Genomic DNA, 17313 nt, shown 5'->3' with positions numbered 1-17313 from the left:
CCGAAATTGAAGCCGTCATTTGAGGTGGGGCTGAAGGAGTTTCACGATGTGGCGGGTCATTACTATAGATGGGTTCGCTATCGTCATGATCATCTTCCTCACTGTCTGCAGAAGTGACGGTGGAAGTGCTGGCCGAAGAATGGCTAGCCAATGTGGCTGGCACTGTAGTCACCACGGTTGCTATGCGTGAAGGTTCTTTGGTGCTAGTGCAGCTCTTCTGCGGAGACTTGTGGAACAACCTTGGAACGTAGCGGACCTCTGGAGAGACATTGCCAGGCGCAGCAAACGCTGATCCGTCACGATCAGGCTTGCTTCGAATGTTGAGGATATCTTCCGGTGCCACATGAATTTCGTCACGAGGATTCGTGCTTTTACCGGAAGAGAGATGATTTGAAGAACTGACTCCTTTGCGCCCCAGGGAGGGAGACACCTTCTTGATGTCATGGTTGCGTAACAGATTTGTTGATTGTGGGGGACACTGAAAAATAGATGCAGGAGAAAAGTCTGCAACAATTTTCTGTTGTTGCTGCTGCTGCTGGGAGTGGTCACTTGGTTCCCAGTCACGAACAGCAGAGGGCAGCTTTTGGGGTAATGGACTGCGTTTCTTGCTGTCTGACCAACGAAATTGATGCATCCTTTCGGCTTGAGCCGTGCTGAATTTACGCTGTGATCGGTCAGAGCTGTATCTTACCATTCCACTTTTGGCGCCATCGATCCTGGCTTTGGGCCGGCACACCAACAGTGCGTCTTTGCATTTTTCGTCTTTAGACTTTTGATGCTTACTATCAGATTTGTGCTGGGAACAGTCGGAGGTTTTACTGCGTGAATGAACAAGCTCACTACTTGTCCGATGTTTTTCAGGACTACCCCCCATCAGGGACATTTTTTCGGCAACTTTCATGCTCGCTGGCAGGGGATCAAATTCCTTGGCAGGAAGAATAAGTTCTCGTTTGTTTCGATTGTAATACGACGTCGGTTTAGATCGACCGCCTGACGTCAAGACATCTTTCGGTAGCGGCACCAGTTTGACACCACTGCGTTCTGAATGTGAACTTGATCGACCACGAGGATTATCCATGTTCTCAGGCGTTGTACTACTACTCGATAATTTTGTCGGCTCACACTTGGCCAACAGGTGTGCAGAGTGACTTTTTTTATTTTGTGATCGGCTCGTCTGCTCCCCATGAAGCGGAGATGAAGGAAGCAACGAACCTTTGGTTGGGGATGATATCCTGGAAGAGTGTGGTGAGAAATGAGAACCAGTTGGTGGGAGATCCGAGTTAGAGGATTCCCTGTTTGGGGGACAGTTTTCATAAGAGTCCTGAAGAATGATATACTCCCGATCAGTTTTAATCCCGTCATTACTGGATTTGCTTGACTTCAGAGGCCCTGTCACAGACTTGTCCTCAACTGAATGAGAGGGACAATGGTTACAGTGTTTATGGTTCGATCCGGAAAAGTCATGGTAAGTTACACCCTGTGGATTATGACCTGCAGATAATTCAGCAACTGTCTTCGGTACCTTACTAGTACCACCACCACCACTTGTTGTTGTAGCATCTGGTGCGATAGTATATGTTAAGAGATTTCCAGCATGGCTTTCAGAAGTTTTCAAGCCGTGCATTCCTATAGATTTATCATTGGCCATGTTCTTGCAGAGATTTTTCGACATCTGCGGTTCACTTTTACGTTTGTCGATGACAGAAGTCGGAAATGGGGGAGCTGAGCTGCTTTGCACAAAGGACATGGGTCGGTGCGATTGGGTATCATCTTTGCACAGGACAGCAGCAGCAACGACAGCTAATTTTGGTGGTACATCGGCAGATGGTTGTGGTGGATCAGAAGCGACGGGGCAGTTGACGTAGCGCTCCTGATGCAGATCAACATCGCTGGCTGTCTCACCATCACTACTGTCGGTGAGCTCCCGAATCACTTCCTCGTAAGGTGGGAGCTCATCTTCTCCGAATATATTTGGAGTCAAATCATCGTACTGAGGGGGAATATCCGATGCGGCAGCTGGCATCAATTCCACAGCTGCTACATATGATCCTTGGGAGTAATCACTCCGGACTGATGAAGGCGTTCCCATCTCGTGATCTGCCATACGCCGTACAAGGTCAATATGCTCCCGTCGGGGTTCCTGACAATGCTGTTCCCGCCTCGAGCCAGATTGCTCCAAGGCTAAAAACCGAGAAGCGTCCGAGGAGGAAGCGTGGGTAGGTTGGTTGCCATGACTACTAGACCGACTATGGCGGGGAGAATGAAAACGAGTCGTGTGTGAACTTGACGCTACAGCAGATTCACTCTCTCGCAATGGAGTACGGCTAGACGTGGATTCCCGAGGAGCTGTCGACCTTGTAAAGCTGTGATCTCTGAGAGGTGTACGCAATCCAGGAGATTCTCGAAGACGTCCTCCATTGCTAGTGCACATTAGATTATGGATTTCTCGAGAGTTCTGGTGCGAGGAACCACTGTTGGCCTTTTCGAAGAATAGATATTTGATGCAGACGCCTATTGAGGCCAGGGAGACACCAAAACCAAAGATGGCCAGGCAGAGGGAGAAGATATGTATGATTGTCGTGGACTCTTTGGGGTACTTTTTATGTGAGAAACTGTGCTTGTAGAAGTTACTGTTATAGTCCAACCCGCCAGCTGATAGAACTATCATCACGGCAGAAAGACATGCTGCGATGGCTGACATAATCAAATAGGTTTTGATAATGTAGGGCCTTCGCAGTTGGCCAGCAACCACACCGCTGAGACCCGTCAAAAACATTGATATGCCACACCATAATCCAGTGCCGAGATAATGTCCCCATACTTTCTCACTGAAGCCGACAACGGCCACAATGATACTCGCTATGCCGAATATCGAGAGGACTATTCCCAGCACGAATACTGTCTTTTGGGGGAAGTCAATCCGAACCCGTAATGACATTTTAGTCGATAGGGGCACACCTGTACACAGGTGTGAGAAGGTGGTTTTCCAAGTTCTTAAGAGTGAAGGGCGTTCAACTGTTATAGTGTCCATAGGATTGGTATTTTTTGGCAAATTATAAAAATGTCTTTTAGTGGTTTGGGGAAAGGAAACTTTGTTTTTCTCCCTATTTTTTTTTTTTTTTATTTTTTTTTTTTTTAGATTTTTAAAAGTTTTTGTTTTATGCGTTTTCTTTTTTGTTTAAAAGACATCTCAAAATTCTGAATAGCATTTATATATATATATATATATATATATATATATATATATATAGAGAGAGAGAGAGAGAGAGAGAGAGAGTTTGGGTTTCAAAAAGGAATATATTATATTAGATCTTAAATATGAACGTGAAATATCATAAAAAATGCGCAATAAAAATATAAGAAATGTTTTTTCTCTGCTTTCATAGTTGTTTGATATTTTTAAATAGTTAATTTTTTTTTTTGTTTTTTTAAAGGGTAGCTTTATGTAGATGTGTTTTAGTTATAGTACAGAAAAATAATTAATACCTCGTATAAACATCATAAAATGAAAATTATTATGAAAAGAAACCCCATTAATATTTCTTTTTCTTTCCGTAGAGTTTTTTCACGAAAATTGATATCTACATTAAAGTTATATAGATTGTGTAAACGGAAAAAGACAAAACGAATTTTAAATTCTTACAAAAAGAACCGGCTTATGTTTTGTTTTTGTTTTTTTTAATAGCTGTAAAGATATATATTTCAGAGTTCTAACAAAACTGCAGGTTTATAATTTACCTTATTAAAAATATCTGTTGACATATATAAACACATCACACATACATATATACACATACATACGTGTGCACACGCATATAGCATAACTGTTGCATTGGATTCTCTTTAAAAACCTGTTATGGCTGTAACACCAGATTTTTAGACACGATAAAAAGTGGGAATCTGTTTTAAGAAACCTTAATAAGAATTTTTGTGAATTATTTGGTCAGTTGCCCTATCCAGTGCTAAACAATAAAACAAAAATCAAATTTGTTTAGAATATACATGTGTATATATATAATTTTTTAAATTCAAGATTCTTAGATGTGAATCTTAAATTAGCAGTTCACGACACAAACCTTACATCAAACTCTAAAAGGCAAGACATTTTTTTTTATTATGTAAAATAATAATAATAATAATGATAATAATAAAGACTTATTTCTTAATAATAAAAAAAACACGTATTTTAAAATACTTGTTTATATAAAAATTTAAGGGATTGATTTATTCGAGTTTTGATTTTATAAAAATCGAAAAGAAACCCAGCAGTGAAAAGAATACGACAGCAGTTTTAAGAGAAACTTTCCATTCTCCTTCATCACAATCATTAGTTTTCCGTGGTACTTTTCTTCTTTCTTAACTAAATAAAGGTTTGTTCTTGTTGATGTAATGTTGTTTCTTTGTTCGTCTAATATCTAATAATAACTTTAATGACTGGAACAGCACGAACTTTAATAAACCACATGTAATTGTTTTTGTAGTAATTAGACGAAAGATATTTAAAATTAATTCAATCTGATTTTTAAATTGTTTTAATCTGTTTACACAGCAGTTTACATATATATATATTAATGAATAATATATATATTAATGCAGTTTCTAGCCGTGAGAGTGCACCTCGGTGAAAAAAAAGTGTTTATGTCTTGTTTGTGCTAATTTTTGTTTGTTGTTTTTATCATAAACCGCTCATAGGTTTTCTTCTCTCAAACAATTGAGCACTATTAGGTTCATATATTTCCCCCCTAAAGTATATATATATATATATATATATATATATATATATATATATATATATATATAAGAAAATCCACTCTTCTGAAAGAGAATTCGATTTATCTACTTCAAATATTCATATCTGTTTCAAAACACAAAATTATACGAGAAAAAAAAATTGCAAATAGAAAAAAAAGTTATGCTAAATAGATTTTTATGTTTATATTATTGTTTAAAAACCTGATCAGATTGCCTTTTTTTTTCTTCTTGAAATAACCACACAATATTAAAATATTATAAAAATAGAGATACTGAATGGTTGAATTGTGTGCCAAAAAGGAGGCGAATAAGTAAATTACAATTATCTTCAAAAATATAAATAAATACATCAAAATCGATAAAGGTGAAAGAGAAGAAAATTTTATTTTTTTAAATCTAGATTATCAACTTTTAAAATGCTATATTATTATTATTATTATATAGGAACGAGAAACTAGTAGTTTTAAAGTTTAAAGATAGAAAAAATATATTTAGCGTACAAACTGAAGACATCGAATAAACTTTACTTTCGGATAGCTACTAAATAAAACGTCAGTATTAAAATAGAAAACGATAGGCTGGACTGGTTGAGTGGTTGACATATGCAATAAAAACAATTAGCTGGAATAAATAAATAATGGGACTTACTCAAGAACCATATATATGTTTCTATAAAATGGTAGTAAAATGTTTAATTTCGCAGCTAGCCTGAAAATATCATTGACTTAAATGAAGCATAAACGTTTGTGTAGCTTACTTGCTATGTAGTGAGCAACATTAAAACAAATGTGTACCTAATGTGTGTATGTATATATGTATATATATATTACATATAAAATTAGGAAGATTTTACCAAAATGCTAGTATCCCTGCTATTACGAATGACACTTGATGATATGAAGAAAGAGAGCAGTATCATTAGAATTCCAAATTCCATGAAATGGAAATGTGTCTTGGAGAATATCAGCTTGGTAATTCATTTCACTCGAAAATAAATCTATTTCCTTTTTTTTTTTTTTATTTATTTTTTTTTTTATTCTTAAAGAAAGGGTATATACCTCGAATATTTTTTCCGTTTTAATACGTTTCTGCTTGTTTAATAATGTTTTTGTTTGGTCGTAGTAATAATATTAGTAAAGAAAGGAACCATTTTCCCCCTTTTTGGGGGAGGGGGGGTTTTCAAATATATCCAATACTGAACAACAACAACAACAAAATTCCTGTAGTGTAGGCCAAAAATTATCCTGGTCGGTTTCAAGAATTACATCGCCTTTTTTTCCCCCTTCTTTTTTTCCAAGTATATATACAAAAAGAACAAAAAACGAGGTAGAAACAGAGCAGAGAAAGGTTCAGGTTATCCTTCCTCTATCTCTATCATAAAATTTGGGCACTACCTTCCTGCAAGACGAAAGAGATGCTCCATCATCATCGCGGTTCTTGTAGAAGGGAAATAAAGAATTCCGACTCATCACACACTGATACTAGTGCGTGCATGCGTACGTGTGTTTGTGTTCAAGGGATCCCGACATTGAAATATACGATCGACTCTGTTCGTTTTTTAAGGGGTTCCGTGGTAATCCAGCGCTAAATGCCATTAATATACAACCCCAGGTAGTCCTCGCTTGTCCCTGGACACTGTTGTTACGTGTCTGCATTTAAGATGGGCGGTAGACCAGCCAAATGATGGCCAGTCGGTGACAACGACGGCCCGTAAAACACATCAGCGCCATGTTGGTTGTCTCCAGCAGTACCGTCTGACCTAACCTCATAATAGAGGAAGGAGGAGGAGAGGGAGAATGTAAACATAGAAAGAGAGAGGGGGTGGTAAATGAGTGGTAGTGGGAGACAAACCTCCAGACAAACGAAGGGGTGGGCGTGTGGAAACACTTGATTTTTTGAGAGGGGAGGAGGACCCAAAGGAGAAGATGGAGAGAAAAAGAGAAGTAATGAGAAGGAGAGAAAAAGAGAGAGAGAGAGAGAGAGAGAGCGAAGCAGAGGAAAAAAGAAGAAGACAGAAAAAGATAAAGGAAAAAAGAGTATTATTTAAAGCAAGAGACTGGAAGAAAAAGAGGGGGAACAAGATAGAGAAAGAGAAAAGAGCAAGAGGGAAGCTACAGGTAATTGGGAAACCAAAAACTAGAAACGGTAATAAGGAATCACTAACTAGACGAAACGCCTTTCGCGTAGTCATATTTTATATTGATAATACAGATTTTTTTTTCTTTAATATCCAGAGCGAAATATAATCACAAACTTTATTTTGAAAACAATTTAAATATTTCGTTGTATAATATTAGATATTTAATTTCATTTTAAATATTATTTATTTTAATGTTTAATTTTTCGATTCGTCGTAAGTAAAACAATCACATTTTAGGACCCTTTGCCCTTTTACCAATATTTAACTTTAAAACATATGTTTCTGATGGTTAAAGTCACTTATATTCAAAACAAAGCGGAATTAATATTATTTTTGTTGGCCGATGGTAAATTTTCTTTTAAAAAATAGTAATCGTTGATTATTTTCATTTTTATTTATGTGTGTAACTTTAAAATTGAATGAAAACACATGTTCATTGTTTTTTATGTGTGTGATGCTGGTGCTGCTGCTGGTGCTTGCTTGTTATGATAGAGTCGGCGGATCGATTTTCTTTTTTTTTAATTTGTCGTTTTTAACAACAAAAAAAAAACAATATTACGTAATTAATTATCATGGCAAAAATAGTAATGCACCCCAAAATTACGAAAATTAATCGAGTAGAAAGTTATTTAATTGTAAAAGTAATTTTTACAAAAAATTGGGTAAAATTGCATTTTTCTTAGATGTTATAAAGTAGACGATGAAGAGTTCACATACATGGTATATAACTCGGATCTCTTTGATTTTTAATTAGAATTAAAAAAAAAAAAAAAAGGTAGCAGTTAATATAAGTTTGAAGTTTTTGTAAACTAGCTGAAGGGTGGGGGAGGGGGGAGATCGCCTGGCCTTGCCCGGTCGTAAAATACTCTTCAATATATTTTAATTCCTGCAGATTTCGTATTTATTATTACAGAGCCAATTCTCTATTGAATAATATCTAATATAGTACTGGTTTTAAAAGTTTGTTTATTTGTTTGTTTAATGTTATCGAAGGTAAGATAAGTTACTCTTCTGCCTGTGCCTAACTGGATAAGTTCTTTTAGTGCTTAAACTCATTTGAAAGCGTTTATTCACTTCAAAAAACAAGTAGTGCCGTGTGTTACGTGAGAACAAGGAAAATGGCGGATATGAAAGGGATCACATCTTTGGAGTCTGTCTAATCGTTCAAGCCAAATACTTGCAGAAACCCATTCAATAAATGTTGTTGCAACATTTGTTAGGTGGGTTTCTACTAGTATTTGTTTTAAAAACATAATCTAAAACAATACTAGTCTTTAAAAATGTAAAAACTTCCGCTCTCGATAAACTTTAGCTGCAGTAATCCTTTTTCAAATAAAGTGAATTAACTATAAATATTTGGGGTTTGTTTTACTGTACACATAGATTCGAAAAAGTTGTCACAAAACAAACATAGAACAAATAAATGTTATCAAAGGCAAGATAAGTTACTTTTCTAACTAATTGGATATGTTCTTAGTGTTTATATTTAATGTAACATGTTTATTCAGCTAGTTGAAACCACTATTAATAATTTCCCCCCACTCTCTATTTGTGCCTAAATCTAAACACAGATTCAATGAAAAAGCTTCTTTTATAGAACTACATGCTGGTGGAATTCTGTCCTGCTGCCCTGCTTTCCAGCTGGCTACAATATGGTCGTCTTCAAATCCAATGTAAACAAGCTTTTGTTAAATAATCAAATTATACCTAATTTCCACCACTAACGATTAGTACGCTGTTGTCCCGGTGACCACCGTACATTCATTAATCCTTATCCTCAAGTGACCCTCGGGCCTTGATAAGTGGTGATTCACTTGTAAAAAAAATATTCAATCTAATTAACAAACAAAAATACAGAAAAATGTTTATATGACAGGCGTTTCAAAAGTAACATCTCCTATTTTATATTCTACCTGAATGGATCAAAGGGGATTGCAAATTGCATTGTTATGATGACTGAACTTATGCATTCATGACTGACAGTGTGAGACTCTAAGAAAGCAATTCCTGTCATGAACGTGCATCAGAAGCAAAGTGCACTGAGAATCGTGCTGACTTTGTAGAATAATAAATTATGGAGCAAAAAATGTCGACCGTTTTACTGATATCACTTCCGTCTTTGTAGCTCTTCAACATTTTTAGTTAAAAAATAGAAGCTTCTACTTTTCAAACGAGTCTCGTACATACGTACTCATCACGGAACGAAAATGACATATTCCAAAATTCACGTAAGTTGATCAAATAGTTTCATTTATAACTAAGAAAATCAAATTTATGAGTAAGCAAAAAGGAACTATCTCGCGTTGCCATCTTGGAAAAAGACAAGCGGAGATAACTACAATAATTAAAACTTGCGAGATCAGTCTTGTGATGCTAACGATTTCACATTAATCGTCTAAAATCGTTTAAAAATGATTTTCTCTATATAAAAGAAAATACTTGATCAATTTATATGACTTTTGGATTATGACATGTTTGTTCTGTGACGGGTACATACATCATAAAGATTTTTCTGTGTATATATATATATATATATATATATATATATATATATATATATATATATATATATATATATATATATATATATCCACCAATTCATTAGGTTCCTGTCAGCAATTTTCCCAAGAAGTTCTCTCCTTTTGAGGGTTTGCAACCATCTGTTATTTTTTGCTACAATAAATAAATATTCGTTTCCGCAAGGCGCAAAATCCGTTGTTGCTTAATGTTTTTCTTCCTTTCTTTCTTTTCTAGTGTCATAAGTAGTACCCTTCCCCCATGTACACACACTTGTCTCCCTACGCAGACTTGAGTATGGTGTTGGCTTCGAAGGCCATGATATGGTTCTGCTTTGTCTCAGGAAGCCATCCTCCCAAGTATTGCCTCCTCCTTTAATAGAAGGAATTACTTTCTCTCTTTCTCTCTATCTCTCTCTTTCTAATTCTCTACCTCTCTGTATTTCTCTCTGAATAAGTTTCTTTTTCCCATTTCTCAACCGTCTCTCTCTCTCTCTCTCTCTCTCTCTCTCTCTCTCTCACTCTCTCTCACTCTCTCTCTCTGTCTCTACTTCTCTACCTCTCTCTCTCTGTATTTCTCTCTAAATAAGTTTCTTTTTCCCATTTCTCAACCCTCTCTCACTCTCTCTCTCTCTCTCTGTCTCTACTTCTCTACCTCTCTCTCTCTCTGTATTTCTCTCTAAATAAGTTTCTTTTTCCCATTTCTTAACCCTTTCTCTCTATCCCCCCCCTCTCTCTCTCTCTCTACCTACCTACCTACCTACCTATCTACCAACCTACCTCTCTGTATTTCTCTCGGAATAAATTTCATTTTACCGTTTCTCTCCTTTCCTCACTTTTTTGGAGGTGCATTATACAAAATCTATGACATTTCATCCTACCGAACAATAAAACTCAGCTAGTGCACCAACCACTACCTTCTCCCTTTTGGACAAGATACAAAAAAAAAATTCCTAAACTAATAATGTAACGTAGTCGTTATTCTTCTTAAACAGTGTCGTTACATTATTTCAACACTCGGACCCAACGCATTGTGAATGAAACAGTCACAAGGAGACAAACAATCGGAAAAAATTCAAATCTGCTTTTTGTTTTCAGTTTCAACAAAAGCGAGTTATTACTGTTATTACTTTTCCAAACAACACCTGCATCTTTGTTTTTACAGTTCCTCTCGCACAGACATTGTCAAAAATTGCATAACTTGAAAGGTGAATATTGATTGGTTGATATGAATTGATGCCTTGTTTGATTACAGCCTTTCTGATTGGTTGATTTCAATTTTTACCTCGCGCATGCACAGGGAATTCAAACGGAGAAAGCCAGTTCCTGACTAGCTTCCTAACACGATAGACGTTAGTTTGCGTTTATTATCGAAGCTTCGATGGCTTCATTAATATAAGGGCGAATTAGTCCCTATTTGTCTCAGCACTGTGAGACAAATTTAATCTAACTCATTAGGTTTTCCTTCCAGACAAAATATCGTCTTTTTAAATCAGCAACTACGCTGACATTGGTTGGTTGGTTGGTTTTGTTTTACGGCATATCAACCCTTTTCGGGTTATTTAATGCCGAATCCAAAGATTTTGAAGAAAAATTTTTAATAGAATATATTTGTTGTTTTCACGTCGGTTTCTATTTAACCCATAGTTGGGATCCTAACAGGTACTACCACTCCGGGTCGGAGTGGACCTGGGAGCAATGGTAATTAAAGAGTGGCTCCACACTCCCCAAAGCCCACAAGCTGGGGCCCTCACCACTGGATATAGTTTAAGGTCATATCGAGGACCCCCATTGAGGGACTTTTACCCGCTGCAGGGGGGCAGTCGGCGTATTCTAATGCCCCACCGACAAGGCCAGCTGACATTGGGATTCCTACTTCTATGGAATATCAGCGTCTTGAAGGAACATGGAAATTTTGGACTCTAAGCAAGAAACCGCAAAAACCATCGCAGAAGAAGAAAAAACTGCCACTTCATCAGAAGTTTACCTAATAGACTGGAAAGAGTGGCTTTGATGACGCAGAGCTTTTTTACAAATGATAAAAAGGCTCGACCAGTTGCATCAACCTGGTAAGTTTGCTTTTCATTGTTGTGTCAATTTTTCCGCACTGCAGAGTTCTAAATTATGGGAGAATAAATTTCTCACAACATGTGCTTAACAAAACTCTGCCGTGTTGAACACAAGCTTTAAAAGTCTCTCACGCCGCCACCTGACTACACGTCCTTCTTACGCCGGTATGCCTTGCCAGACCTCTGCCGCCCACATGTTCACCGTCGCTTGCCGTCAACGTGTGTTTTTTTTTCTTTACTTTTTTTCCTTCTTTTCCTCTGCTGTGACGTCACTTCGTGCACTGGTTCTTTCATTTGCATATGTGTGAAAGGCTGCTGCTGCTGCTGCTGCTGCCTCATTACGTGTCAAGAATAGTACTTCCACAGAATGTGTTCTGATGAACTTGATGCACTTGTACACTCTCGATGAAAATAACCCGACCAGCAGCAAAATTCCACCTCTTCATTGTCGATGTCCTTAACTACTATATTTTCTACTCTAATAACTTCTTTTTTTTAATCATGACCATTTCGTGCATGAGAGACAGTTGTAGATAATTCAATATCGCCAACTCGACTCTTCTTTCACCAGAACGTTCCTGTGACTCATTTCTGAACATTCATATTCTACAAATTCTAGACATTTTCGCTATAGAAAGCAGAACGAAAAAGTGGTCAAAAATACAAATATATAACAAAAAACGTTACCAAAGGAAAAAGAAATTACTCTTCTACCTAACTGGATAAGTGTTTTGTGGTTTAACTTATTTTAAAGCGTTTATTCAGTTAGAAAAACATTAGTGCCGAGTGTTACGAGAGAACAAGAGAAAATGGCGGACTTTAGAGGGTCATATCTTGGGAGTCTGGATAATTACTGAAAAATAGAAGTTAAACAAAATACTAGCAGAAACCCACACAAAAAATGTTACCGTGACATTTATTATTTATTATTCTGCTTGTATACACTAAGTTAAAATATAAAAACTTTATACAGCTAGGTAGAAGACTGCTTTATTTTTCCTTTGATAACATTTATTTGTTATATATATATTTTTAATACCACTGTTTCATTTTGTTGACCCAAATTCTTTATCTTTTGATATTGCTTTTACTTCTACTAATTAAAAAAAAGATGTTGCGTGCATTTTTTTTTTTTTAAACTCTTCTACGTTATAATTAGGGCAAGGACAACAACATATTCTTTTCATTATTTTGACCCTCGGGTGTGTATCCGTCGATATCTTATATGCTTTTATATAGAGTGATGTGGTTCTCGGTTGATTAACTGCGTCTGTGTCGGATATATACTCGAGAGTCAAAACAATGAAAAGAATATTCTGTTGTCATAGCCCTAGTTATTATCCATGTCCTGAACTATGCTGGGTGGCCCTACCAGTTATTGATAAAAAATAATATCAATGACTGAAATAGATACACTGAGGGCATTGCCAAGGCTGCTGCAGGTAAGGTGGGCTCTTTGTACCATGCTAGAAAGCTACTTATGCCTGAGAGTATCCTGTACCTCTATAAGGCCACCATTCGCCCATGTATGGAGTGCTGTTGTCACATTTGGGCTGGTGCATCGGCTACTAGTCTCTCACTCCTTGACAGGGTTCAAAAGAGAGTCGCAAACCTGATAGGTCCTGAACTGTCATCTAAGCTCCAGCCTCTGACCCATCAACGAAATGCTGCATCCCTCTGCCTGTTCTACAAGTACTTTAATGGTGAATGCTCTGACAAACTACAAGCACTTGTACCGCCTCGACAGGAATACCCCCGACAAACCCGACAAGCAGCTAAATCCCACCCCTTCACAATAGAGATCCCTAGATGTAAGAAAGACTTCTACTCCAATAGTTTCTTCCCCAGAACTGCTAGACTTTAGAATTCCCTTCCGGGATTCTGCTTTCCCAACTGTGCTGATATGCAGAAGTTCAAGTGTAATGTGAACAAACATCTTTCTACTCATCTCCCTTCATAATGCCCCTGCAATTTATGTCCCCGATAGTAGCCTCCAACCTCAAAGTGGCACTGTGCCTTGTTTGGGGTGAAAATTGAATAAAAAAAATTTTTTTAAATAAAAAAATGAGATTCTCTATTATTATTGGCAGTGGATAGTTAGGTTGAGGTCAAATTAGAGACCAAAATGGGACGAGAAAGGAGCCTGCCTCCTTGCTTATCTCACCTAGTACAATCGAAAAATGCGTGAACAAAAATTGTAACTTGCGGTTAATGATTAAAAATAATTACCAACTCTACACATATAATTACCATCCTTTTTTTTTTTTATGTTATCGAAAAATCAGTGATTTAGAAAGTTCAACAGAGGCTCTGTTAAAAAGTTGAGAGATTGTGCAGTATAGTTAACGTGAAAAAAGGGGTAACGAAAAAAAGAAATAGAAAACAAATGAATGTTACCAAAGATAAGAAAATTTAATTTTCGATATAATATTACACGTGCGTTGACTGATTGCAAGATTTATTTATGCATTTGTTATTGTCACTTATTACTTAGCCAAGCCAGCATGCGTTTCAAGATGAACAGCACTTGCCAGAACTTGCTCGTGACTTAAAACATATATATATATATATATATATATATATATATATATATATATAGAGAGAGAGAGAGAGAGAGAGAGAGAGAGAGAGAGAGAGATAATAAATATATACATATATATGTGTATATATATAATGTATAATGGATACTGTATATTATGCATATATATAATGTATACTGCATATTATGCATATATATAATGCATACTGTATATTATGCATATATATATAATGCATACTGTATATTATGCATATATATATAATGCATACTGTGTATTATGCATATATATATATAATGCAAACTGTATATTATGCATATATATATAATGTATATTATATATATATAATGTATAATGTATATAATGTATATTATATATATATAAAATGTATATTATATATATATATAAAATGTATATTATATATATAATGTATATTATATATATAATGTATATTATATATATATAATATATATTATATATCTATATACATATATATATATACATATATATATACATATATATATATACATATATACATATATATATACATATATACATATATATATACATATATATACATATATATATATACATATACATATATATATACATATATACATATACATATATATATATACATATACATATATACATATATATATACATATATACATATATATATACATATATATATATACATATATATATGCATATATATATATATATATATATATATATATATATATATATATATATATATATATATATATATATATATATATATATATATATATTCCAATAGCCTCTTTCTTTTGGAAATAGAGTACGATTATGAATATCTTCAATATCAAATAATCCTTATACACTGTGAAATTTATTTCATGCATGAAAACCAGAGAGGGGAGATATAACATATGAGAAATATTTAGAATCAAATCTCCCCTTGCTGTTATTTCAAATCATTTGAAACGATAGCAGCAAGTTTTAGTCTCCCCTTCATCAAAGCCAGGGATTTGGGGGAAATATCAGATATTTTGTAATTCATATGTAAAACTGGGGAAACAAATGACTATGATTGAAACATTTTATCGCTGTAAAAAAGTGTCAAAAATAGGCTTTGGATGATGAATGATCCTCTTAATGTGCGACCTTAGGGGCAAATGTCACATAGCCCACTACACAAGTAAAGTCATTAGCTTTCCAATTTGCAGGCTTTTTGAAGATTATAATACTATTCTATGGATAAAATTTTATGAGAATTGGTAAAAAAATAACCTATATTTTCAAATCAATAAAATATGCCTAAATTTTACAAACTGGACGAATAGAACAATCTGATATCTGTATAACTTATATCGAGATCAACTGTTAGCCCCCGGGGAAGTGGGTTCTTTACACTAAAGCAGGGGTTGTCAAATCATTTAACCCCACGGGACAAATTGTGTTGTAATGATGGGTCTGGGCCAGATCAAGGCCATTGATAAAATAAATCAAGGAAAATTATAGATGCAAACCCCTGGCAACCTAAATGTTTAAAACTATAATGAAAATAAACACTGAATAATCAGAAAAAAAGAAAATCTAAAATTTAAAAAAAAAAAAAAAAAAACATCTAACAAAAATTAGTTTTCATCAAAGAACGTCTAAAATACTTCAAAGTGAAAAAAGAATCAACTGAATTGAAATGGATGAAATTAAATTGTACCACACCCCCCGGGCCCCTTACACTTTATCGCTCCTTTCACTTCTGTTATCTTTTAATATAGCCAAGGCTCATAACAAAAACATAGGCAACGTGGCTTGGACAAATAAGTTTTATGAACGACTAGCTGAGGCTGTGGAGAGGTTTTATAGTAAGGGTATTGAGCTACGTTTCAAACAAAAAAAAAGTAACCTACCCCCTGAAAAAAAATGAAAATAGCAGCGAGTACCCATGCGAGCGCAAAACAAAACAAAAAAAGGTGAGCAGGCAGGCAGGTTCGAACCTGTAACACTAAGAGGAAAATGAAGTAAAAAAAAAGCGAACGGTTTAGTCACCGCACCCACTGCGACAAACGATGTTGGTTCGAATTAGGGCTAGTCATTGCAAGGTGTATGATGCCTTTGCAAAAATGTTGACGAAAAAGTGACCCCTCCTTGTAAAAAACGGCCCAGTTGACGGTCAAAGAATTAATGTTTTTGGCCATTTCTTTTGGATATTTGTCTGCTGAGAGACTGATTTTTCTAATGATACCAATTTTTTCAGTGTTGGTCGCATGTGTCGAAAGTTTTAGCAAGACATACAAACATACAAACATACATACATACACACTAACAGACAAGTGAGATTTATATAATAGAGGATAACTGGAAAATTTTCAAATAATTTTAATTTGCTTCTATTTTGAAAAATTTAGTTCACATTCATAGGTAATTCCAAACAAAGCAGCCATATTTTTGTGTGGATCACTGATTTGAAATACTTTCCACTTGTAAAAATCATTTAATGAAATATCTTTGGAATAACATTTTGATCTTAGCATATCGTCACACTGCATTTCTTTCTATCAATTCCATTTGAAAACAGTCTAATGCTGCCCCCACCTTCACTTCAAATGGCGTAGCAGACAATTTGAAATCATTTTTATGCCTACGAAAGTCAGCAAGACGTGATACAAATTCGTCTCAGAAATTCTGGATTACATTCGCAAATAGCTCCAACTCCTGTTATTTCCTTACTTGGAATAATGGGAAATGAGCATAATCTTTATTTTTATTTATTTATTTATTTTACAAAGAAGTTACTACTTATCAAGGCCTGGAGGCCACTCGAGGATAAGAGTTAGTGAGTGTACATAATCAATGGGATAATATCGTAGTAATCTTTAGTAGTTGAAATTTGTTAAATTGGATTATTTAAGGGGATGGTTCAACAAGAATTTGTTTACATTGAACTTGAAAGCGACCAAATTATAGTCAGCTGGAAAACGGGAAAACGGAAGAGAGTTCCACAGGCGTGCGGTTCTAAGAAAGAAGCTTTGTTTATGAAATTTACGTTTAGGTTTAGGCACAGATAAAGAGTGAGGGAAATTATTGATAGTGGTTTCCGATAGACGAGTGTTTTGTTATGAAAAATCTTAGTGCATTTATATCTCAAGGTATTATTGTATAGTTAAACTCCCTTCAGTTCTAACTTGCGAAAGCTCATTTGTTTTTTGGGTGATCTTTATAAATGTATAATTATTTCTTGTGTCATTGGTAGTTTTTTTTTTTTTTTTTTACATGGTTTCTTGTTGAGTGATTTATTTATTTTTTTTAAT

The 17313-nt window shown here is 35.2% G+C and overlaps 1 protein-coding gene across 1 annotated transcript in view; it reads right to left on the bottom strand.

Annotated features, from left to right (window-relative positions):
* LOC145252738 (uncharacterized) overlaps positions 1-6538 on the bottom strand; it is a 34674-nt gene extending 28136 nt beyond the window's left edge. Inside the window, exon 1 of the mRNA XM_080112605.1 lies at positions 1-6538. This exon is cut by the window's left edge and continues 925 nt beyond it. Coding sequence (XP_079968731.1) covers positions 1-3031 — 3031 coding nt within the window. The 5' untranslated portion in view covers positions 3032-6538.
* Between the last annotated feature and the right edge of the window lie 10775 nt (positions 6539-17313).

The sequence above is a fragment of the Euprymna scolopes genome, chromosome 29 (genome assembly GCF_053919585.1).
Source record: "Euprymna scolopes isolate OS-2025 chromosome 29, ASM5391958v1, whole genome shotgun sequence".
Classification (NCBI taxonomy): Eukaryota; Metazoa; Mollusca; class Cephalopoda; order Sepiida; family Sepiolidae; genus Euprymna; species Euprymna scolopes.
This window is presented reverse-complemented; position numbering and strand designations above follow the sequence as displayed.